Source organism: Sus scrofa, chromosome 9, assembly GCF_054392235.1.
Source record: "Sus scrofa isolate SSC_HxYL_T2T_F1_AM1 chromosome 9, Sscrofa_HxYL_maternal_Yorkshire_Landrace_v2.0, whole genome shotgun sequence".
In the NCBI taxonomy this organism is placed as follows: Eukaryota; Metazoa; Chordata; class Mammalia; order Artiodactyla; family Suidae; genus Sus; species Sus scrofa.
The window spans coordinates 56,074,979-56,099,198 of NC_139391.1; the positions used below are offsets into that span (position 1 = coordinate 56,074,979).

A 24,220-nucleotide genomic window follows, 5' to 3' on the forward strand; every position below is an offset into this window, starting at 1 on the left:
TTCAAGAAGTCTCCCCCAGAAGTTCCCTTCGTGGCTCAGCAGTTTGAAAACCCGACTAACATCCATGAAGACTTGGGTTCGATCCCTGGCCTCCCTCAGAGGGTTAAGGACCCGGCATTGCCATGAGCTGTCGTGTAGGTCACAGACGTGGCTCGGATCCTGCATTGCTGTGGCTGTGGCATAGAGTGGCGGCTACAGCTCCGATTGGACCCCTAGTCTGGGAACCTCCATATGCTGTGGGTGAGGCCCTAAAAAGACAAAAAGACCAAAAAAAAAAAAAAAAAAAAAAGAGGCTCCCCCATCAGAACCTCTGGACAGAAGCAACAGGCCCAGGGCTGCTCGAAGGAGACCTATAAGAAGCACTTTTGCATGCAGGAAGCCCAGAGGGAGAAAACTTTGTTTATCTGGCTGCCAGGGAAAAATAAACTGCGGGGGCGGTGTGTGTGGGGGGGAGATGAAGATCAAAAAGAAAGATTGCTCATAAAACGATTAGATTAGACCAGAAAGATCCAATTGTGCCAGACCAATTGAATTTCCTCTGAAGTTAGCATGACCGGTCTTCCAGAACCAGGGGCAGCTGGAGCACAGGGCTTGGCGGGGGCCGGGGGGGAAGGTGAGCATGAGTGGTACATCCCCACCTGGCATCTTGGGCTGAAATTCTACTCTAATAAACCTCCCTAGCCCCCTCTTCTTTTCTTTCATAGCATCAAATCGAGCTTAGTACGTTTTTATTTGGTTGACTGCCTGCCTTCCTCTGAGCTGTCCATGGCGCAACCATTGAGGAAAGCTTCATTCAATCTCCATTCTTTTCTTCTCTCATCCCCACACCCAACATCATCAAGTCTTCTCTGCTCTCCCTCCAAATACATTCAGAAGCTCTCTCAGCTGCATCCCCGTAACTGCCACTGTGGTCCACACCTCCGTGATCCTTTTTTTCCCCTTTTTTTGGCCACCCCAAGACACATGGTGTTCCCAGGTCAGGGATCAAATCCAAGCTGCAGCTGCGACCTATGAGACAGCTATGGCAATGCCAGATCCTTTAACCCACTGTGCAGGGGCCTGTGATCAAACCTGTGTCCTGCAGATGCAGAGACACCGCCAATCCCAATATGCCAGAGCGGGAACTCACAAACTTCCGTATCTCTTGCTTTAGCTACAGAAATGGCCTGCTCCCTCATTTCTCTGCTCTCCCTCTTCTTCCTCACCCTGACACATTCCCCAGTTTCCAAGGCAGGTATTAATGGTGTAAATCAGACCATGTGGCTGCCTTGCTGAGGCCTCTCTTGGGTTCCCCTCACCCTAAAGGCCTCAACGTCCTCCACACTCCCCAGATGGCTCTCATGTCACTGCGTCTCCACCCCCAGTGCTATTCAGACCACATGCTGCGCCACCCCTGCCCTGGTCTTCCAAACCTGCTGTTCCCTCTTCAGGGCTGCCTCGGCTCCTTCTTGTCACGTGGGACTCAGCGCTGTGGTCACCTCCTCAGAGGGCCTTTCAGCATCCAGTCCCAGGAAGCACCCACAGCCTCAGGCAAAGCCACGGCTCCATGCTGTTCTAGCTTCTTCCCATCTCTTATCCCTCCCAGGTGTCTTCTTGGTTATTTACCTATTTATTATGTGCCCACATCTTGCTAGCTCTAGCAGCCTGTCCTGTGTTCTTGGGATTCTCAGCTCCCAGATCCACCACTAGAAAAACTCTACCAGGAGTGCCTATCGTGGCTCAGTAGTTAACGAATCCCATTAGGAACCATGAGGTTGCGGATTCAATCCCTGGCCTTGCTCAGTGGGTTAAGGATCTGGCATTGCCGTGAGCTGTGGTCGCAGACGTGGCTCAGATCCCGAGTTGCTGTGGCTCTGGTGTGGGCCGGCAGCTACAGCTCGGATTAGACGCCTAGCCAGGGAACTTCCATATGCTGCGGGTGCGGCCCTAGAGAAGACAAAAAGCCAAAAAAAAAAAAAAAGAAAGAAAAAAGAAAAAGAAAAACTCTGCCAAATGTTCTTTTTTTTTTTCTTTTTTTTCTTTTTAGGGTTGCACCTACAGCATATGGAAGTTCCCAGGCTAGGGGTCGAATCAGAGCTACAGCTGCTGGCCTACACCACAGCCTCAAGAATGCCAGATTTGAGCCGCATCTGCAACCTACACCACAGCTCACGGCAATGTTGGATCCTTAACCACTGAGCGAGGCTAGGGATCGAACCTGCATCCTCATGGATGCTAGTCAGGCTTGTTATCACTGAGGCACAATGGGAACTTGCTGCCAATTGTTCTTGAAAGAGTGTAAGTTCATGTCCTTGCCTGGCTGGAAGTGCACAGGTGCAGAAACGTGTCCGCAACTCTAAATCCACCACCACCCATTGGGCCTCCGTTGTCACGAGGGAGAGAGAAGGAGAGAGAGAGGGAGACCAAAGAGCTGTTTTACCTCCAAAGTGCAACTAAACACAATTTTTACTTGTTTGCCCAACTAATGACCAAATAAGCATCAGTGGTGGAATGAAAGCCATTGTGGTGAATTCATCAATGCCAAGGCTGAGAGGTTGCAGGGAGACCACACATCAACACTGCATGCGTTTGTGGGCATTTCCTGCTCATCTTTTAAAGTTAAGCTTACATTTTTCTACAACATGCAGTGGCACATCTACTTCATGTATTTCAAATTCAATATTGTGCCTGGAAACTATATGAGAAATGGAGATGTTTCTGGGCCTTTGTTTCCATTGATCAAAAAACTACACATTTTCTGCATTCCTTTACTTGGTCAGGGATTTTAAAGTTTTTTACAGTGCAAAAGTGGCTGAACCATGTGCAAACCTCAGAGACTCTGCAGAAGATATGGATGAGATTGATTCAAAAAATGTGGTCGAGATTGATTGAGTGCAAGGCTCATGAGGCTACAATGGAGGGGACAGCTGAGAGCCCTGGCCAGCAAGAGCAGCTGGAAAGGAGGAGACACTCAAGGCGACACTCCAAGGCGACATTCCAAGGCGACACGCAGGAGTCCCCAGAGGAAGACCCCTGCTCCAAGGAGGTAAGCAGCATGGTGGTGAGCCCTGAAGTAAGAGACACAGGAGAATGGCTGCTAAGGAAGCCACTATACCACTATGTATATTTGTTTTAATAGATGTACAATTGATTTACAATATTGTGTTAGTTTCAATGAGTTTCCCTTGTGGCTCGGTGGTTTATGAACCTGTTATCCATGAGGATGCAGGTTCGATCCCTGGCCTCACTCAGTGGGTTAAAGGTCTGGCACTGCCATGAGCTCTGATGTAGGGTGAATACAAGGCTCGGATCCTGGGTTGCTGGGGCCGTGGCATAGGCCAGCTGCTGTAGCTCCTATTGGACCCCTAGCCTGGGAACTTCCATATGGTGCAGGTGCAGCCCTCCTCCCCCCCCAAAATTGTGTCAGTTTCATATGTACAGCAAAGTAACTCAGATATATACATATGTTATATGTATATATATAACATATACACATATGTTCTTCAATTCTTTTCCATTATAGGTTATTATAAGATATTGAGTATAGTTCCCTGTGCTTTGCAATAAACCCTCCTTGTTTATCTCTTTCATATATAATGGTGTGTATCTGTTAATCATATACTCCTAATTTATCACTCCTCCCCTGCCCCCTCTGGAAACCATAAGTTTGTTTTCTATATCTGCACATCACCGTGTTTTCTTGGTGACTAACGATTGTTAGAAAGGCACCTGTCTCTCTGGCTACAGTTAGTATTTGTTGAATGAGTGAACTGATGATGAATGAATACAGAATGGGAAGGGGGTCTACCTTCCCATGTTACTTGAAGACGAAAGGAGACAAGATGTAGAAAAGTAACTGGCAATGAATGAATGTTCCATCAGGATTTCTTGACTCCCGTTTAGCATGAAGCTCGTCTTTCCCTACCCCATGGATCAACAATAGCTAACATTTATGGCTCTTCCTATGCTCTAGGCCATCTCCACTTGTAAACTGGACTGTTACAACTTCCCTAGGACGCAGACAAGCTCATCATTATTCCCAGTGCGTACAGAAGAAAATCAATTGACCCAAGTTCACAGAGCTAGAAAGTTAGAATTCAGCCTAATGCAGCTTCATCGGGCATGATATGTGTTCACCTTTGGCTTATTGGAAGAGACTTAATAAGATGCTTCCCTTCCAATGTGACCTTCTTTGGCACAGATGGAAGGCAGGTAGTGGTTCCCTAAAATATCCCCCTTCCAGCTGGGCAGATGGCTTCTCTCATGTGGTTGGAGGCACACAGCAAGGTTTGCTTTTGGCTTTCCAGGATTGGGGTGGAGGAGCTGAAATCACTGTAGAGGAAGATGAACGAATGTTTATTCATGTCTGCACATGCCATAGACTGAAGGAGCAGTTGCTTTGCAGAAATTATTCCATAATCCTCACAGTGACCCCAGGCATAATTCTCTCTATTTTCCAAGGGGAGGCACGGAGGTGTGGAGAGGTGAAAGAGGTCAGAGGAGGCAGGGCTGGGACGGGAACCCAAATCTTCCTGCACCCTTCTACCTCAAGTCCCATAAAAACTGTGTGAATTCTGGTCTAAGGCAGGGAGGAAGGGCAGGACAGCCTTGGGGAAAGACAGGGCTTCCTTCTGCTCCCCTCTTTCTTTCCTTCTTTGCTTGCTTTTTCTTTGCTCATTCATTCCTGGCTTTCCTACTGTCAATACATATTTACTAGGAATCTATCACACATCTGGCGACCAAATCCACTGGGACAGCGGGTCGACCCCCAGGGACCCCAGTTGGTGCGACCAAGTCCACTGAGACAGCTCTGTGCTGGGAGCTGAGGACCCAGCATGAACAGGCTGATTCTCAGGGAGGTGGAGAGGGCAGGACAGATAACAGAATGGAACCAAGTAAACAAGGTAATTATAGATTGTGATAAGGGCTAAGAAAGCCAGGCAACTTGGAGGTGACCTTGACAAGTGGCAGTGAATAGGATGACACTGGAGCCAAAGACGATGGAGGCAGAGAGGGACTCCCCCAGGCCGGGGACAAGCAGAACTCTAAACTCAGCTTTCTCACAAGCCTCACCTGCTGCCTCCTGTCCAGGGCATTGTTGGGGGTGGGGGTGGGGAGTGTTAGCATTTCAGGCAGGCTTGGGAAACCTGGAGAGTTCTGGAAGGAGGCCTGCCAGGATGGCCTCAAGTCAAGCCACAGTCTTCCTGTTTGTCAAAGGACAATAACAAGGTCTCTGCCTCCCAGAGCCATCATGCAAATTGAATGACATGGCATTTGGGAGAGTTCAGGTGGGTGAAGGACAAACTATATAAAAGTGGGTTGAAATGTAGCAAGAGGGAGTTGAGTTAGACATAAGGAAGGACTTCCCAATGGAAAGGATGATATGCCTAGCAGATTTCCAATGAAGAATGGGACCTGTATTGACTGGAAGAGAAACAGTAACTGTCCCCCTCAAATAAGTGTCTGACACTCTATAGGCTTCCTAGCACGAAGGGAATAAATGTAGGAACTGACAAATTTTTAACTGCAAACATGACTCACAGGAAGAAGCAGCTGAAAGAACTCAGGAAGTCTCTTGCTGGTACTATTTCAGGGATTCCAGGAGGGTCTCTCTGAACAAAAGTGAAGGTACCACCTGTCAGACCACATGTTGCAATGGACCCATGGATTTCACTCTGGGGATCATGGGGGCTATGATGCTGGGCCTGTCCAAAATACCTTGCCTTTTTTTTTTTTTTTTGCTTTTTTAAGGCCACACCTGTGGCATATATGGAGGTTCCCAGGCTAGGGGTCGAATCTGAGTTGCAACTGCCTGCCTACGCCACAGCCACAGCAATGGGATCCAAACTGTGTCTGTGACCTACACCAAAGCTCACGGCAATGCCAGATCCTTAACCCACTGAGCGAGGCCAGGAATCAAACCCGCATCCTCATGGATACTAGTCAGATTGGTTTCTGCTGCGCCACAATGGGAACTCCACTTTGCTTTGAAAAGCAAAATCTCCCTCAGCTCCCTGACCAGAATTCCTCTCATTCACTCCAGGGCAGGGAGCTTCCACAGTGCAGAGGCAAAACCAGCATCCTTCTGTGGGTGTCATGACTTCTCTCCAGCCCCAGTCACAGCAGGGACTAGAAAGGGCTCAGCATCTGGTTGCTAGTCACCAGCAAAATATGCATGGTGTTTACTGTCTGCATTTGGAAATTTCTGCCCACGGTCTGGCTGTTGGAATCCCTGCACCCCCTCACCCGCGTGGCTAAACCGACCACTGAGACAGAATCCCCTGCACGGCCAGCTTCCGCTCAGGCTCTATCCCCGAGTCAGGCAGGCAGCCGAGGGGACCAAGGCCACTGGTAGCCCTGGATGGGGATCAGGGACCAGGAAGCCGGTGGGATCTGCTGGGATGGCACCCTGGGGAGAAGTGTGATGGAGCCTTTGGAACAGACCCAGAGCGTCTTTGGAGTCAGGAGGAGGCAGGGCGAAGTGGGGAGGGGTGTGTGGGGTTGCCCAGAGGAATGGAAAGCCTCGACCCCTTAGTTGGCTTGGGGTTCTGGCACCTTTGGGGCCATAGGAAAAAAGGAAGCTCCAAGGCAGCTTGTTTATGGGGTAGGAGTAGAGCCAGGGAGGCTAAAGAAAGGCTGAGCCTGGGGAGGTGGACAGACGTGGCTGTCCCTGGTCCAGCCTTAAACTTAGGAGCAGATACCTGGCCCTTTGAGCCGCCAGAGAGTGGGATCACGGGCAACTTGGCGGGGCAAGAACAGGAGACCCAAAGTGAGGGGCTTATGGTTGCTCCCTCCCAGGACATGGGAAGGATGGGCGGTGGGAAGGCTCCCAGGCTGCCCAGCCCGCAGGCAGGTGGCCCCCGACCCTTCCCAGAGAGTGTAAGGAACACGGCCATTTCCCTCTGAAATCCATCCCTGCCTCTCGACACCTGGACCGACCCAGCCTCTGAAATCTAACCCACATCCCCAGGCTGAGATTTGGATCCACTGTCCTCTCATCTTCAGCAGCAGTGCCAAAAGCAGCCCTTCACGTGGGAGAAAGCAGTTTTAGCCCACGTTCCCTCAGCCAAACTCCCCAAGTGACAGCCTATTTCCCAGCTTCCCTCCACTGTCACCAGAGTCCACTCCTGGGTAGGGGTTTGCCCACTTGCCGCCCCTCGTGATGAGTCTCTCCACCCTCAGGACTCCAGGCACAAGCCCAGCCCAGGCCCCTTCCCTCCCCTCCCTAGCCTCACTGCCACAGAGCACTTAAAGAGGCACCTTTGTCTGCAGAAATCCCTACCACAGGCCAAAGGAAAGCATGGATTGACTAAAAAGGGAGTAAAATCATTTCTCTCCACTTCTTTTTTTTTTTTTTTTTTTTTTGTCTTTTTTTTTTGCTATTTCTTGGGCTGCTCCCGCAGCATATGGAGGTTCCCAGGCTAGGGGTCGAATCGGAGCTGTAGCCACCGGCCTACGCCAGAGCCACAGCAACGCGGGATCCGAGCTGCATCTGCAACCTACACCACAGCTCACAGCAACACCAGATCGTTAACCCACTGAGCAAGGGCAAGGACCGAACCCGCAACTTCATGGTTCCTAGTCAGATTTGTTAACCACTGCGCCACAACAGGAACTCCCTCTCTCCACTTCTCAGCTAGCCTCTGTCCCCGGGGGACTCCCTCCCCTCCTTTTTTTGGCAGTGGTGAGCCTTGCACTGGGCAGAGGGAAACTCGTGCTCTCACTCACAATGGTCCAGAGCCCCTGCCTCTAAAAGGATTCTGGGAACGGTCTAGGTAAGCACACTCAGAGCTGCCCTCCCTTCTTCATCCAGGGGATGGAGCAGATGGGAGAGGGTGCAAGCCTTCTGTCCTCGACCCCCCACCCCCACCCCATTGGGGCTTCCCTGGGAAAAAACCAGGTGGGTGGGAGGTAGAACGTGCCCCCATCACGCGTCTCTCACTCTCTCCTGCCTGTCCTTGCATGAGCCAGAAACTTCTGCCAAGCAGGAGCTGGGTCCTCACACTGTGGCAAAGCCCAGCACAACAGTGGGCTTACCTAGGGGTCTTCTCTCTTTTTTTTTTTTTTTTTTTTAAGGCCGAATCCGCAGTCTATGGAAATTCCCAGGCTAGAGGTTGAATCAGAGCTGCAGCTGCCTGCCTATGCCACAGCCACAGCCACAGCCACACAGGATCCAAGCCGCATCTGTGACCTACACCCCAGCTCATGGCAACACCAAATCCTTAACCCACTGATGGAGGCCAGGGATCGAACTGGAAACCTCATGGATACTAGTTGAGTTTGCTACCACTGAACCACGGCTGGAACTCCCCCAGGGGGGTTCTGAGGCGATTCTCTGAGCACTCTCTGAATTCAAACTCTCCCTCCCCCATGCATAATCCATCAGCGGTCCAGCCCGCTCAGAGTACCCAGATTCCCCAACACAGTCAGACGGGGATTACTTTTATCTCTCTCAACATCGCATCATTGACTTGGACTCCAAAAGACTTCATGGCAGGGAGCCTTTTCCTGTGTGAAACTAACAGCAGTTATTCATAGTTTCCAGCTCCGTCGAGCTCCTCAAGGACAAATGGCAGATCTGGAAAGAGCCAGAAAGTTCCTGAGAATTTAATCAAGGGCAGCGAAGCATGAGTCCTCCCTGAGGGGAGTCACCTGAGAGAGCTGGGGTCGTTCCGGCTGCAAAGACAGCATTAACCTGCTGCTTTCAACAGTGTTATGCTGCATATTTAAATCTGCTGCCTTGGGGATATGGCGGCACGGAGCTACCCCCTGGTAAATGCAATTCCTGAACCCAAGCCAGGAGACACTGGGGTTTGTGCCATTGGAAGAGAGGGAGGGCCACAGATGGACATTGGAAAATTCTGAACAAATGGAAATTTCTGGCTTGCATTTCAGAGTATTCAGAAAGAATCTTCTCTTAAAGCATAAGTGGGGGACCTGCCTCTAGCAAAATTTATAAGACTGGATAACTGCAGCACAGAGCCTGGGCAGACACGTGCCCACCAGGGCGACTGCACATTGGGAACCGATTTAGGAAAAAAGTGACAGGCTTCTCTAAGCGAGAAAGTTATGGATCCAAAGTGATGTTTGGTGAATGCAGGTTTCTGTTTTTCTGGGGGGCTCTGAGCAAGTCTTCCCCCTTCTAGGTCTTAGTTTCTTCTTTCCTTAGGTGGTTGAATTGGATCTGATGAACCCTTAGAGCGATGTTTTGTTTCGTTTTTATCTTTTCTAGGGCCGCACCCATGACATATGGAGGTTCCCAGGCTAGGGGTCTAATCAGAGCTGTAGCTGCTGGCTTACACCACAGCAACGTGGGATCCGAGCTGTGTTTGCGATCTGAGCCACAGCTCACGGCAACGCCAGATCCTTAACCCACTGAGGAAGGCCAGGGATCATACCTGAAACTTCATGTTTCCTAGTCGGATGTGGTAACCACTGAGTCATGATGGGAACTCTTTTTTTTTCGGGGGGAGGGGGGATTTTTTTTTTGCAATTTTTCTTTTTAAGGTTGCATCTGAGGCTTATGGAAGTTCCCAGGCTAGGGGTCCAACTGGAGCTGCAGCTGCTGGCCTACATCACAGTCACGGGCACAACAGATCCCAGCCGCATCTTCCACCTATACCACAGCTTGGGGCAGTCCTGGCTCCTTAACCCATTGAGTGAGGCCTGGGACCGAACCTGAATCCTCATGGATACTAATCTGGTTCTTAACCTGCTGAGGCACAACGGGACCTCCCTGAAATGATTATTTATTTATTTATTTATTTATTTATTTATTTATTTATCTATCTATTTATTTTTGTCTGTTTAGGGGCGCACCTGCAACATATGGAAATTCCCAGGCTAGGAGTCGAATTGGAGCTAGAGATGCCGGCCACAGCCACAGCTCACAGCAACACTGGATCCATAACTCACTGAGAGGGGCCAGGGATTGAACCCACATCCTCATGAACACTAGTTGGATTCGTTTCTGCACCACAACAGGAATTCCTGGTTATTGTTTATGTTGACTTTTCTAGATCTACATCCTTTATGCTTCCCCATGAATTTTTCCTTCATCCTCTTTCTTTCTTCCTTCCTTTTTCCTTCCTTCCTTCCTTCCTTCCTTGCTACCTTCCTTTCCTTCCTTCCTTTCCTTCCTTCCTCCCTCCCTCCCTCCTTCCTTCCTTTTGGAAGGTATTTGTTTTCATTCTGTTTTGGTTTTCTAGTTTGCACGCACATGCCCTGCCTGCTCATAGAGATTGGGAGCACACAATCAAGCCGACCATGCTTGCTGCCTAGAGCAGAGTTACTATGACATGACTCACGAACAGTCCAGGAGGCAGAGCAGCCCAGAAGGTCTGAGTCTTTTTCTCTACTCTTGGCTTTTGCCTAAGTCACCACTGTCCTGTGCTTTCTTTTCTCAGCCCATAAAATCGCAAGGATCTTATTGGCCTTGAGATAAAGGTAGGTAGTCCCTCTTGGCTGTGCCTCAGTCCCCTCATCAGGCCGACCACCACCTCCACCTCGGAAAACACTGACCTGATGTGGGGAAAGGGATGGACAAGCAGAAGTTCTTTAATGAGTATGTTCAACTACCCTCAATGAATTATTGGACAAGCTTTGATTTCTGTGCCAATAAATTCGCTCAGTGTTGTAACTTGAAATTGCAACACTCACAATGCCTATTCTGGCATATGCTTCTTCTAGGGCCCAAGAGAAACTAAACTGGAATCACTTTGAATCCCTCTCTGGACCCCAGGAGTTATTTCAGCTCCAGGGAGAAAATTTCTAGGGGTGCCTGCAGGTGACTAGTCTATCGGGACTTACGCCCCAGTGGGCTGCTTTTTCCAGATATTCTGAACTATGAGATCTCACTTTCTAGTCCAAGGCTGTCACCCACCTGCCAAGTGGAGGGGGGTGGTGGATGTAGGTGGACCTGTGGTCAGATGTCTGAGTCCCAGCTCAGCCAGTCATGGCCTGCGGAACGCAGCCCGGAGCTTCTCAGACCAATATGACTGGACGGGTGTCACATAGACCCAAACACTGACCCCCTGACCCTCAAGGCCAGAGAGGGCCTGGAGAGAGTCACAGGGCCCATGGTGACAGCCCTTCCACTGACCCCAGCGAGAGGGTCTTACAAGCAACGTCCTGGTCCATGTGGCCCACTGGAAATAATTCAGGAGACACTCTTGTCGGCTCCATCATCTCCACCTTCCTGCAAAACGGGACTGCAAATATCACCTACTCATAGGAATACTCCACAGGGAGCACTCAGCTCAGTACCTGCCTCAGGGTCATCAGGGAATACATTGGGGCCGATAATGGTACTTGCAGGAACCGTCACCTGGCAGAGGCCTCTGACACTCAGCAGTGCTATGATTGCTTCTGATATTGTCTCAGTTTAAAGCCTTCACGGGAGGGAGGGACACAATTTCTGCCCTGCCTCCTAAGGGGCAACAGAGGGGCTCAGCAGAGACCCAGGGCCACCTCGTCCAGGGCCCAGATCCTCCAGGGGGGAAATGAGAGGAGCCTGGGGCTCACCTGGCTGAAGATGCTCCTTGTCCTCGTCCTCCAGGGGCACAGGGAAACAAATGACCAGAGGCTTGATTTCTGTGGAGGAGGCCTCAGCAAAGCCAGTCCCCTGCCCTACGCTGTCCCCAACTCCTCATAACAGCAGAAGCCATTGACTCAGCTCTCTGTGCCCCAGGAGGCCATAGTGGGTGCGTGAGGGTAAGTGTGGAGAAAACCCTCTTTTCCACTCAAACTTGGCTCATCATTGGGACTTCGGGGAAATTTCCAGAATGGGACCAGTCAATCATCAGTTTCCCGTGTCAGCTCTACACTTGGTCCTAGCAGCCAGTCTGCCCTAGATCTTGTGTGCTCTGCCTTTTAATAATTTCCTAACTAGTTTCCTGGCAATGATCTCACCTCAGCCCAAGCCACCTTGCACCTTGCAGACAAAGCAGCCTCGCTAATTGTAAATATGACCTCACATGGCTTTGCACCACCTGCATGATCCTGCCACGCTCCTGGGCATCACACGCAAGGTCCACGTCCTGCACACTCGCCCTACAGCTTCTCTTGTCTCGTCTCTCCTCTCCTCTCCCCTCCCCATCCACTCACCCCAGCCACCCCAGCCACACCAGTTCGGTGTTTCTTGCAAATGCCATGCTCTCGTATCTCCGTGTTTTAGTAAATGCTATTTCCTTGTTTTGGAATGTCCTTCCTCCTGCCCCCACCAGATCGCATCCTGCCCACCCAGGGAGTTTAGAATCATGCTTCCATGGTGAGGTCAACCATAGGTAAAGTGGGGTGTCCTTCCGGTACAGGAAATGATTACATCATGACTACTTTGTGGCATCTATCCCGCTTGAGTCTAACCGCCTACCTGTATGTACCCACCCCTCTAACCTGTAATTGCCAGAACAGCGGCTAATAAGTCATTTCTCAGGACCTCACAGAGTTCCCAGAACATAGGGCGTGCTCATTATAAGTTTGTAGAAAGGCAAAGAGGAAAAATCCTCTATGTCTAGTAGGAGGATTTGATGAGAAGGGCAATAACAATGAGAAAAAGGCAGTAGTCATGATTAGCATCTTAAATTGTAGAATTAAGAGGAGTGTAACTTGGGGCAAACTCAGACCATGTGAGCAATCCCAGTGAGAACTCTAAGAGAAGGAATTAGGATGCATTCACTCCATGGAAGCCACGGGTCAGGTAAGAGGCAAAGCATGTGATCGAAGCTGAATCCTTGGAAAATCACTGAGCTGTGAAAAGGTCCCGAGTAGATTTGTAACCCAGCACAGAAAAAAAATGAATTGCTGGGAAAAGGAAAAAAAAGTCATGCATGAGAAGTCCTGGGTCTCAGCTCTGCAGAGCATTTCTTAGCAATTATAGCATCTTACGCACATGAAAAAAATCAGAGAAAAAGCTCAAAGCCACCCACAGCATCAAAGCTCCAAGAACCATAATTCCTCCCTATGCTGCTCTGCAAGCTCAGCCTTGCACCCAAGATGACTTGGTGTGCTTCTCACCCAGGAAGAGAAACATCTTCATGCCTTACATATACAAAAAAATATATATATATATATATTTTCAGATTGTTCACATCTTGCCAGGCACCCCATCCCATCGTGTTTTGAAAAACTGAAGCTAAATTAGTAGGGATACATTTTCACAAAACAGTGCAGCGTAAGACGATGTGAGCCAAGCCCGTGACTGAAGGGCACCTGCCAGCAGGCTGGGTAAGTCCTTGTGTAAAACAGCATCCTTCCCATCACCAGGCTTGGCTTCATTTGGTGTGCTCAACTGAAGGAAAAAGCAAACACATTTCCTCTAAAGCCTGCCAATTGCAAAAGACAAACATCTTTCAAGCAACTATGCACAGTATCTCTATGACATGGATGTTTGGAGACGAGGGCGCCACACCTGTTCATGTAAAACGGAACAAGGGGGACAGACGCCACTCACAGAGCATCTGTCACAGCAGTATTGAGGGAGCCGAACAAATGTCGAGGAGTCCAGATGCATTCGCTTAGAATCATGCAACATTTCGTCAAATGAAGGAAAGGCGTTTTGGTGCGGATGGACAAAAAGCCTTCAGCCTTTTCCAATGTAGACCTCCCTAGCATCCTTACCCTTTGCCTGAATGTTGGCAGAGGCTAAGAGAGGTCTGTCTTCGTGGAAGCTCTTGCCATCAAGGACAGAAGCCCACACACGTCTGCATCACCTGGAGGAGAAGGCTGTGGAGCCAGGCATGATGCTCAGGGTCGTGGACTGGCTAAGAGAGGCCTGGACGAAGTTCATGGCTCATAATCCACATGCAAATCTCACCTGCAGCATCAAGTGGGGTGAAAACCATACTTTCAGCCCCGAAGGGAGGTAGACAGTCTGTATAGGTGTGAGGTGGGGAAAAGAAAGCTAAATTCCCACGAAAATCCACTCCTTTTCCCCCAAAGGGCCAAGGTGGCCTTTCTCCCCTTACCTCATGGATTGCCAGCTTGAATGCAGAGATGAACGCTCAGCTTCTTGGTCCCCAAGAAAGCAGCCGGGTCCTTGACAGTCCTTGCACCTTTGGTCCCAGAGTTTGGATGGCCAGGGTGAGAGGGCCTGGGGCTCTGTTGCTTTTTATGAGTTTGTAGGTCAGCTCAGACTGGCTGCCAAGCCATCTGTATGCAACGGCTCTCAAAGAACACAGTTTACTTAGAACCGGATCCAACAAGGGGAGGCGTGGCACTTAAGTGGGCTGGACACCCCAGAGGTGTTGAGCCGCCTGGGCTAATTAAGAAGGATTTGCTTTTGGAGCCGTGGCTTGGAACCTGCACGCTTGCGCTGACAAGCAACCCAGCCAAATGCGTGCACTTAGGGTAGAGGCTCCCAGGAGGGGGTATTGTGTCCCCCAGGGGCCCTTCCAAAGCCTCTCCTGCTCAATGACTCCTGCAGTGGCCACAGGTCAGGCTGACCTGAGCTTCCCTTGGTCATTATCTGCCACGCTGGTCCCAGTTCAATGTGGAGCTTGGTAGCCGAGACTTCAGAGGGGAGCTGACGGGGAGGAAGGCCCTGCCCCATCTCACCGGGGGTAAGGTCCTGGCTTCTCACCCTCAAGGTCTGTGTGGGGAGGGAGGCCATGGATGTGATGGACTGGGCACACACTTGACAGTGAGGGAACGCTCCAAGAAGTCAACACACCCCAGTATCTGCTTTCCTTTTTTTTTTTTTTTTTTATCTTTTTGTCCTTTTGGGGTCACACCCGAGGCATATGGAGGTTCCCAGGCTAGGGGTCTAATCGGAGCTGTAGCCGCCAGCCTACACCATAGCCACAGCAACGCCAGATCAAAGCCGCGTCTGTGACCTATACCACAGCTCACAGCAATGCCGGATCCTTAACCCACTGAGTGAGGCCAGGGATCGAACCTGCAACCTCATGGTTCCTAGTCAGATTTGTTAACCACTGAGCCACGACGGAAACTCCAGTATCTGCTGTCTTTCCTCCTTCCCACCCCACCCCCTCCAGGGCCCTCTTCCTCCAGTCTTCCGCCCTCTTGAGCTGTCCTCTAGTCAGAGTCCCTGCAGGTTCTGGTGGCCTCCCTCCGAGGACCCTCACTCACTTCACTGCTGGCCACCACTGGAGCATCAGAAAACAGTCTCCTTAGTAAACTGGCTTTGTGCTGGGGGAGCAGCACGGGGCGACCAAGGGCACAGCCTCCCTCTCCAGCCCCTGCTCCCCTCAACACCTGCCAGAAGATGTGAGGGATTAGATTTCACTGAGTCTAAGTGACTCAAAGGACAGGAGATGCTGCGGAGCTGGACTGTAGTTTGGAGGCCACGTGCCAGGGATTCTGACACCGGAGAATTTCTATGCTGTGATTTCCCTAGAGGTGATGAAATAGAAACGAATACAGAATTACCTGAGGAAAGGAATTTTTTTTTTTTTTTTTTTGTCTTTTTGCCTTTTCTAGGGCCACTTCCTGTGGCACATGGAGGCTCCCAGGCTAGGGGTCCGATTGGAGCTGTAGCCGCCAGCCTACACCACAGCCACAGCAACACAGGATCTGAGCCACGTCTGCGACCTACACCACAGCTCACGGCAATGCCAGATCCTTAACCCACTGAGCAAGGCCAGGGATTGAACCTGCAACCTCATGGTTCCCAGTTGGATTTGTTAACCACTGCACCACGACAGGAACTCCAGGAAATTGTGTTTTCAAGCAGGTATAAGTATAATCAGTTTTATTCTAAAGGAAAAAGACTAGAGTAGGTTTAAGAAAAAGGGTATAGGAGTCTTGCCCATGTGAAGTTTGATTGTAAGAGACCTCTTCCGGGGAGCAGCACGACCACAGGGAAGAATAAGAGGAGCGTTTGTTCCATCGCTCGTGCTAAATGTGAATTTTCCTCTTCACAGAAGGTCCCCTGTGAGCCCACTGGTCCCCAACCCCTTTTCCTAGGTTCACCCCTCCCTCCAAAATCACCTTCTTCCTCACTCCCCCACTGCAAGGTTTTCCATCTACCTTCTCTGGCATCCCACCCCCACCCCAGGGAATAACCTCACAACCCCAGGTTCCCCCTCCCCACCCCTGAGCAGCACGTCACCCTAAGTCTGGGTCCGGGGACATGGGGATGCAGCCTGCAGAACCCTGTGCAAGGAGAGGGCATCCAGAGCCCCCAGCAGCTCTGCTCCTGAAAGGCTGAGCACCCAGCACCCACAATGCTGGAGTGGGGGCAGGGGTGCTCCTCCAGAGCGACTTTGGCTGGAAAATTCCCATGGGGCCCCTGGAACCCTTCCTTCCTAGGACGCGTCCACCTCCCCTCCCCCCTCCTTCACCCCGAGGCTGTTCAGACAGGATGGGAACTGTCAGGGGACCAGCGGTCCCAGAGCACAGTCGGGAAAAGGGTTCTCTGCTTCCAATTTCAGAGCAGGGGCCCCAGCAGCCCCCAGGAGTGTCCGGGCCAGAGTAAGTCGCAAGTGTGCCTTTCATTCTCCCGACCATCCTCTGGACAACTGGAAACACAAACAAGTGCAAACACTCACCTCTGAAAGGTACACCTTGATTCTCAGAGTCAGTACAGAACAAACCCCAAGTGTGAAAATGAACATTTTCTTTTTATTTGTAATTGAGGTATGGTTGATTTCCAATGTTGTATCAACTTCTGCTGCACAGCAAAGTGATTCAATTAGACACATACATCCATTCTTTTTCATATTCTTTCCATTATAGTTTATCTCAGAATACTGAATATAGTTCCCTGTGCTATATATACAGCAGGACCCTGTTATAACCATTTTCTTTTTTCTTTCTTTTTTTCTTTCTTTCTTTTTTTCTTTTTAAGGGCCCTACGTGCCACATATGGAAGTTCTTAGGCTTAGGGCTGAATTGGAGCTGCAGCTGCCAGCCTATGCCACAGCCATGGCCACACCAGATCTGAGCTGCATCTGTGACCTATGCCACAGCTTGCAGCAATGTCAGATCTTTAACCCACTGAGTGAGGCCAGGGATCAAACTCACATCCTCATGGATGGTAGTAGGGGTCTTCACCCGCTGAGCCAGGATCTTGTTATAAACATTTCTTAAGTGCCTCATTCATGTGCAAGCCAGATCCCTCCACAGGATGGAGCCAGAACATCTCATTACTTTGGAGATCAGGTAGTTATCTTATCTCAGAACCACCCCCCTTATCCCTCATTCAGAACAGCCCCTGAGGACCAGATGGAAATGAGAAAGAGGCTGTTGCTAAGCAACAGAGAGGGCAGGGCAGCTGCTTCTCCCAGAGCCAGGAATCTTGGTTATAGTGAAAGTAGCTGATCTGATGGAACACTGCAGCTTCCATAAAACTAGTGTGATTCACTTTCTCAGTCTCTCCTTCTACAATGGTCTTCAAGGAGAAATTCTGCTCGTGCTCCACTCTCTACCTTTTTCCATGGCTCTATCCCACACCCACTCTGCTGACCCCTCCGGTGGGGATGGGTGCTTACTCTTCAAATACAGCCCGGAGCCCCTCAGCACCTGAGCTGGAGAACCAGAATGGATGGGCTGATTCTCTTTTCCTTTAAAGAAATTTGGAGCATTTCAAAGATATTATTCCATTCATGACTAATATTCCAACAGGAGCAATTTGGATGAAGAGTAAGCCCTTAAAGGAGCCTGTCTAGATAGGGACGATGAGGCAGTCAGCTCACACAACAAGAGACAGCACACAAGTTCTGCAAGGTGGGGACCCTGGACCACGTGCAGAGCAGACGGCAGGGCAAGCAGGCAGGACTTGCAAAGTGGAACCAGGAGCATGTATGTGATGGACAAGGAGGTGAGAGCATCAAATCACAGCATCGCTGCCAAGGTGGGTTCTTCCTGATCTGAGCAGAACAAGGGGAAAGCATTGTGGGGTGGGCTTCCTACCTAGGCTATGGCATCTCAACCTGCCAACAACCGTAGGGAAAGGTGTCATTTTCATCAACATACAAATAGAGAGGTAAAGGCACTCAAGTATGTGACCAGGCAGGGGTCCAATTCACACCTGTCTGCGATGGGCAGGCCCCTCCAACCACTGCTTCATTGAGATGATCAGCTATGAGGTGAATACAGTTTCCCAGCGGAGGGAACAGAGGTTGGAGCCACAGTCCCACCTCTGCTCTAGTTAGTTAAAAAGCACTTCTGACTGCACACTCTGGGGAGAGCATGTACTCTTTGCAAAGCACCCAACTCTTCATTTTGGGAATCAAGAAAGGAAATTTAAAAGAATCTTGAGATCGATTAAACAAATGCTTATTTTTTGCTCCCTCCTGAACTCAACAAGGATGAAAGTAAAGGAATGTTACAAATGTATATCCACAAAGACAAAGGGAGCAGAAACCTGACTGCAGTGGTCAGGAGACTTGCAGAGAATTCAAAAAGCTGGAAAATAGGGACAGGGCAGAGCAGCAAAAGTTGAGAGGGGAGCCCCTGGAGGGGAAAGTTAGCTTGGGGGGCAGGGGGGTGTGGAGATGAGCTCTCAGAGCCCAGGCACCTCTGGAGGCAGCGCTCTTGCTCTCGTGTGGGGGTGGAAGACAGGAAAATGGTTGAAATTCCTTATCAGGAAGGGATTTCCCTAGGCCTGGAATCTGAGAAAACTAGGAAGAGTGTGGTTTGCGGTTCTTCAAATGTAGCCGAAGATGGGGGTGAAGCCCTGCACTGGAGACAGAAAGGGATTGTGGGAAAATCTGTGTACTGAATGGGAGACCATCAGTCCCTTCCTCTGCTCACGATCTTTGCAAAACAGGCACAGGGACATGTCATTCGAACACAGAGCTGGAATCTTCCTTTTCTAGCCACTAACCTACAAGCTGTCTCCCCTCTACTCAGAAGGGAAGAGATTTCTGGGGTCCCAGGCCACCCCCAACCTTGTTCTACAGATGTGGCCCGAGTCCTTCTCTGATTTAGGAAGGGCAACAAAGGCAGTTCCAGGACAACGAACACATGGCCCCTCAGACAGGCGTCCAGCTCCTAAGTGGCTGCACAGAGGGACTCCTTGGAGGAATAGTCTTTCATCTTCGTGCCTTGATTTTTTTTTTTGAAAACCAGGGTCTGGTGAGAGAGAGCTGTGGTCAACTCGTAATGTGTTTGCCTCAGAGGAGAATGAGGTAACCCCACTGTGGTGACAAAAAGAAAGGGCACCTTTACATGGGTTTCCCATGGAAAGGTTTTGAGAAAGCCGTGTGCAGGAGATGAAATGCTTTCCTCTGAAACCTTTACTGCCTTTGAAGATGGTGGCTCATCCATCACTCTGTCAAGGGACATTTAAAAAAAAATGCAATGGAACAGAGGGAGGATTTTGATGATTTCATCTAATTCATTATAAGCTTGTACAATGAGGGCCTTTTAGTAAAAGCCATAGCACTAGGCACTTGGAGCATTAGTTACAGAGGTGAAGAGAGCATGATCCCTGGGAGTTCCCATTGTGGCTCAGTCGTAACAAACCTGAATGGTATCCATGAGGGCTCAGGTTTGATCCCTGGCCACGCTCAGTGGGTTAAAGATCCAGCATTGCCGTGAGCTGTGGACTAGGTCACACACATGGTTTAGATGTGGCATTGCTGTGGCTGTGGCATAGCTCTGATTCAACCCCTAGCCTGGGAACTTCCATATGCCCCACCTGCAGCCCTTAAAATAGACACACACAAAAAAATTTCCCCTGGGCTTCAGGAATTTCACATTTTGCAGAGGAGGAGACATCACAATAAGGAATCAGAGTGTGGGAAGTGTTCTGAATAAATGGAAGGAGAGGTTGCTTCTGGCTGGAAGAGCCTTATAGAGGGGGTGATGTTTAGACTGGATGCCATCGGGGAGGTAGAACTACAGCAGGTGGTCATGGAAGGTGGGGAGTGGATGAAGGAGAAACAGCTTGGAGGCTGGAGAGCTAAGGGGGGTTTGTGGCAGGTGGACCACTCAAGGGAAGCCACGTGAGTGTGAGAGAAGACTGTGGGGGGATGGCCAGAAGCAGAGGGGGGACACGATGGCGGAGGGACAGGCTGGGCTGGGATTTGACTTTTCATCCGAGTAATTTGGGAGTCACATGGCTCTGGGGGAGGGGATGGGTGCTGGGAATGCAAGAGTGCTGGCTGGATCTCTCCAAAAGATGCTGGTTCTTCTGCGTTTTGCATTTACGACTTGAAGAATTTTCCCATGTGTCACCCTGAATTTTTAATGTTATTTATTTTTACTATTATTGCATATTGTGACATCTCGTGCCCATTTCTTGAGCCCAAATAAACAATGCGTCGTCCTCTAGGACATTGTGGAGGCATGTCCTGTAAGCCCAAATCTCACCCGCAGTCTTGCCCATGTTGCTTGGAGCTCCCTGCCCCTCAAGCCATTAAACCAGGAAGAGAAGCTGCCCCAAGGCAGCTCGCTTGTACTCAGTGCTCTCTCTGCCAGGCTCTCTAGAAAAAGTACAATCCTTGCCCTGAAGCAAGTGCTATGTCAACACCTAGTAGCAATAGTATTTTCTGCCTCTCAACCCTTGAAATAAACAGAACGCGGACTCCTTCAGGTGGGCTCCCTGTAACGCCCAGCAACAGACTGGCCCTCCCCTAAGAACAGACACCTTCCCAGGGCTGTGTTCTTTGAACTCTATGTGTACCTGAGCTCTGCTGTCAGCAACCCGGAGTCGGGACCCTTGGATTCTTCGGCTGAGGGGGGCTGCTCTCTGACATGTGTAACTTGGGACAAGCACAGGAGTGCGGAGAGGTGGGGAGCCTTGGGTAAAGTTGACCATCTCTTTTCTGCTCTGTGGTTCAAGGCCCTTTGCTTTCTGTCTCATCTGCATTCTGTTCTGTATTCTTCTTTCTTTTTTGTCTTTTTAGAGCCACACCCATGGCATATGGAGGTTCCCAGGCTAGGGGTCCAATAGGAGCTATAGCCGCCGGCCTATGCCACAGCCACAGCAACACAAGATAACGAGCTGCGTCTGTGACCTACACCACAGCTCACAGCAATGCTGGATCCTTAACCCACTGAGTGAGGCCAGGGATCGAACCCGCAACCTCATGGTTCCTAGTCTGATTCGTTAACCCCTGTTCTGTGTTCTTCTAATCCTCATTTAGACAAGAGGACACACAGGCCTAGCAAGATGCGTTTCCTCAGGTCCCTGAATGACCTTCCAAAAGGGACCCTGGTGTGGGTGGTTAGACTGGGGTCAAGACTCGGCTGGTCCCCTATTTTTGATCTCTAGACCCCAGAGCAGCAATCCACAAGGCTTTGGACCCCATTCATGGGGCAGCTGCCTTCTGGAGATGGAAAGAGAAGCTCAGATTCACAGACTCCCTGCACTGAAAGGGAAGCTAGCGGTCACTTTGGTTTGCCTGCATTCCCTGATTCCCCCCTAAACACATCCACCCAAACCCCCCAGCCCCTCAAAAGCATTCCTAAAAGTCTGGCCCTTGGAGACTAGCTCCAAGCCTCCAACCAGCCAAATGGGACAGGACCCTCACTTTCGCCATTCTAGACGTGAAACTCTCATCAGTGCTCCTTTGCCTCACAGGGTGGCTCATGGTGACCTACAGTGACTTTGGTTTTGTTTACAAATATAAATAATCCATACATCCTCAGGCTGCTCAAAAATGGCTCGTCTGGGCTTGGCTCGCGCAGGTGATAAACAGGACAACTGGAAGACAAATCCAAGCTGAACTCCACTGCACTGTAGAGGCGTAAACACTGAACAAACCTCACGGAAAAAATTCACTCCCAGCAGTCTTCCTGTTGTTGAGGATCCAGGAACAGGTCATGGAACAGGATGACCCTCAAGGAGGACCCCAGACCCTGCCCCCCCTACCCCAGGGCCTGGGGGAAGAGGGTCCTGGGCTTGATGGTGAAATTGACAAACACAGGTTCTAGAGAGAGCCTTCTTCTTTGTTTAAATTTTTTTCACATTTCCCTTCATTTCAAAATATTTGCCTTTTTTTTTTTTTTTTTAATTTTATGGCCACATCCGTGGCATATGGAAGTTCAAACACGGGCAACTTATTATAAGTTTTTTAAGAGAAATATATAAAAATAAATCTTTGGTCATATGATATCACTTATATGTGGAACCTTAAAGAATGATACAAATGCACTTATGTACAAAACAAAAACAGAGACATGAAAAACAAATTTATGGTTATCAGAGGACATGGTGAGGGTCAGGAGTGAATATAAAGTAGGAGTTTGGGATTAACCTACACACACTACTATATATAAAATAGGTAAATAACAGGACCTACTGTATAGCACAGAGAACTATATTCAATATCTTGTAATAACCTCTAAGGGAAAAGAATCTGAAAGAGAATACATATACATATACCTATGTAAGTGAATCACATTGCTGTGCACTTGAAACTAATACAACATCCTAAATTAACCATAGTTCAATTTAAAATTTTTTTTAATTTAAAATAATTAAAAAAACAAAAAAAAAACAAAAAACAGGAGTTCCCATTTTGGCGGAGTGGAAACGAATCCTACTAGTATCCATGAGAGTGTGGGGTTCGATTCCTGGCCTTGCTCCGTGGGATAAGGATCCGGTGTGGCTGTGAGCTGTGACATAGTTCGAAGACGAGGCTCAGACCTGGCGTTGCTGAGGCTGTGGTGCAGGCCGGCAACTACAACTCCAATTAGACCCCTAACCTGGAAACTTCCATACGCCGCAGGGGTGGCCCTATAAATTCAAAACAAAAAACAAAAAAATAGAGTTCTCATTGCAGCTCAGCAGCAATGAACCTGATTAGTATCCATGAGGATGAGGGTTCGATCCCTGGCCCCACTCAGTGGGTTAAGGATCCCGCGTTGCTGTGACTGTGGTATAGGCCAGCAGCTGAAGCTCAGATTCAACCCCTAGTTTGGGAACTTTCAGATGCGGCAGGTGTGGCCCTAAAAAAAGACAAAACATAAAATAAAATGAAATAAATCAATCGTTGGGAAAGGAGATGTAGGCTGCCTTAGCACTGAGGACCGAAAGGTTGTCTGATGGGCTAGAGGTGGTGAATGCAAATAGCCTGGAAGACCGCCCTGGAGGCTTGAAGTTTTCAGGAAACCCTGCTTTGCATTCTGAAGACTCAGCCTCCCTGCTCACAGCTCTGTCCCCAGTGAGCAAGCAGAAGGAAGACAGAGCTGTCTCCCTGGGCAACTCTGCGAGGAATCCCAGACCCCCCAGTCAGCAGCCACGTGCCTCCCCTTAACTCATGCCATCCCTGGCTTGTACTGTATTGTCGCTTTTATGCCTCAGCATGGCTTTCCCTCTGCTGCTCTGATGTTCCTAGGAAATGGGTTCCTCCTCCTCTGAAGATCCTTGAGTTCCAAAGCTTGATACCTGGTCCAAAAGATGAAGGGATGAAAACAGCTAAGTGCCCTCCCTGCTGGTGCACAGGCTGCTGGCAAAGTGAGCAGTGGAGGCATTTGGAGGCGTGGGGTGGGGTTGCTGGAAAGTTACCAGGACAGCCTTGCCAGGACCCAGACACACATCCAGGGGGAGCCTGAGCGAGGGACACACCCACCACACACATGGCCCCATATCCACACCTCCACTCTGAAAACCAGGTGGCTCCTGGTTATTAGTCCGGCCGTCGCACTTGTCTTAGAGCTGCAATCCCTGTGGCAGCCATAGACTCTCGGAGGACCACCTGTCAATCCCTCAGCCTTGCCCAAATTTCCTGGAAGCCCACAGAGCCTGCTGGTGGATCCAGGACAGCAGACCAGAGAAGGACGGGATGGTGGATGCCTGTCCCTCACACTCGTCTGTTTGGGGAGCCAGTGTGGGATGCGGGTGTGGGTGGGCGCAGGACCAGGGGATGGTTTGGAAGGCTGGAGGGAGGGGCCCAGCAGCGCCTCCTCCTGGTTCTACGTGGCAGCAACACAGGCCTCTTTCTAGGGTTTCAGTTCAGTGTCTCGGACACTTTGTTCCAGAGTCTCAGTTGCTCTCACGTGTCCCCATAAAATCAAAGTCAAGACAAATAAGTTCCCATGATCCCAGCGGGTCACCCTGTGTTCACTGAATGCCCCGAGGGGAGCAGGGAGGGCTGGCAGGGAGCAGGTGTCCCTGCAGCAGGTACTTGGCAGGCATTCCTGTCCAGGCACATGTATTTGTGGGGTCAGCTTCTTGACGTGGGCACGCAAACCTTGGCTCTGGAAATTGCCAACCTCGGCAGTGACCAAGCACAGGTGCCCTGGGCCAGTCCCGTGACCTTGAAGTTGATGCCTTTGCAGGCAGATTAGCTATGTGACAGTCATTTTCTGCCACAGTGGCCAGGCCTGC

At 50.0% G+C, this 24,220-nt stretch overlaps 1 protein-coding gene across 4 annotated transcripts in view; it reads right to left on the reverse strand.

Moving 5' to 3' along the window:
- Positions 1-14,133, reverse strand: part of KCNJ1 (potassium inwardly rectifying channel subfamily J member 1) — a 34,739-nt gene extending 20,606 nt beyond the window's left edge. For all 4 annotated transcript variants that reach the window (XR_014815576.1, XR_014815575.1, XM_003130077.6 and 1 more), the window contains exon 1: positions 13,944-14,133. Coding sequence is in view for 1 of the 4 variants with exons in the window: in XM_084976627.1 (XP_084832753.1) it covers positions 13,944-13,948 (5 nt within the window). In the remaining 3 variants the exon portion in view is untranslated. The remainder of the gene's footprint in view (positions 1-13,943) is intronic.
- Between the last annotated feature and the right edge of the window lie 10,087 nt (positions 14,134-24,220).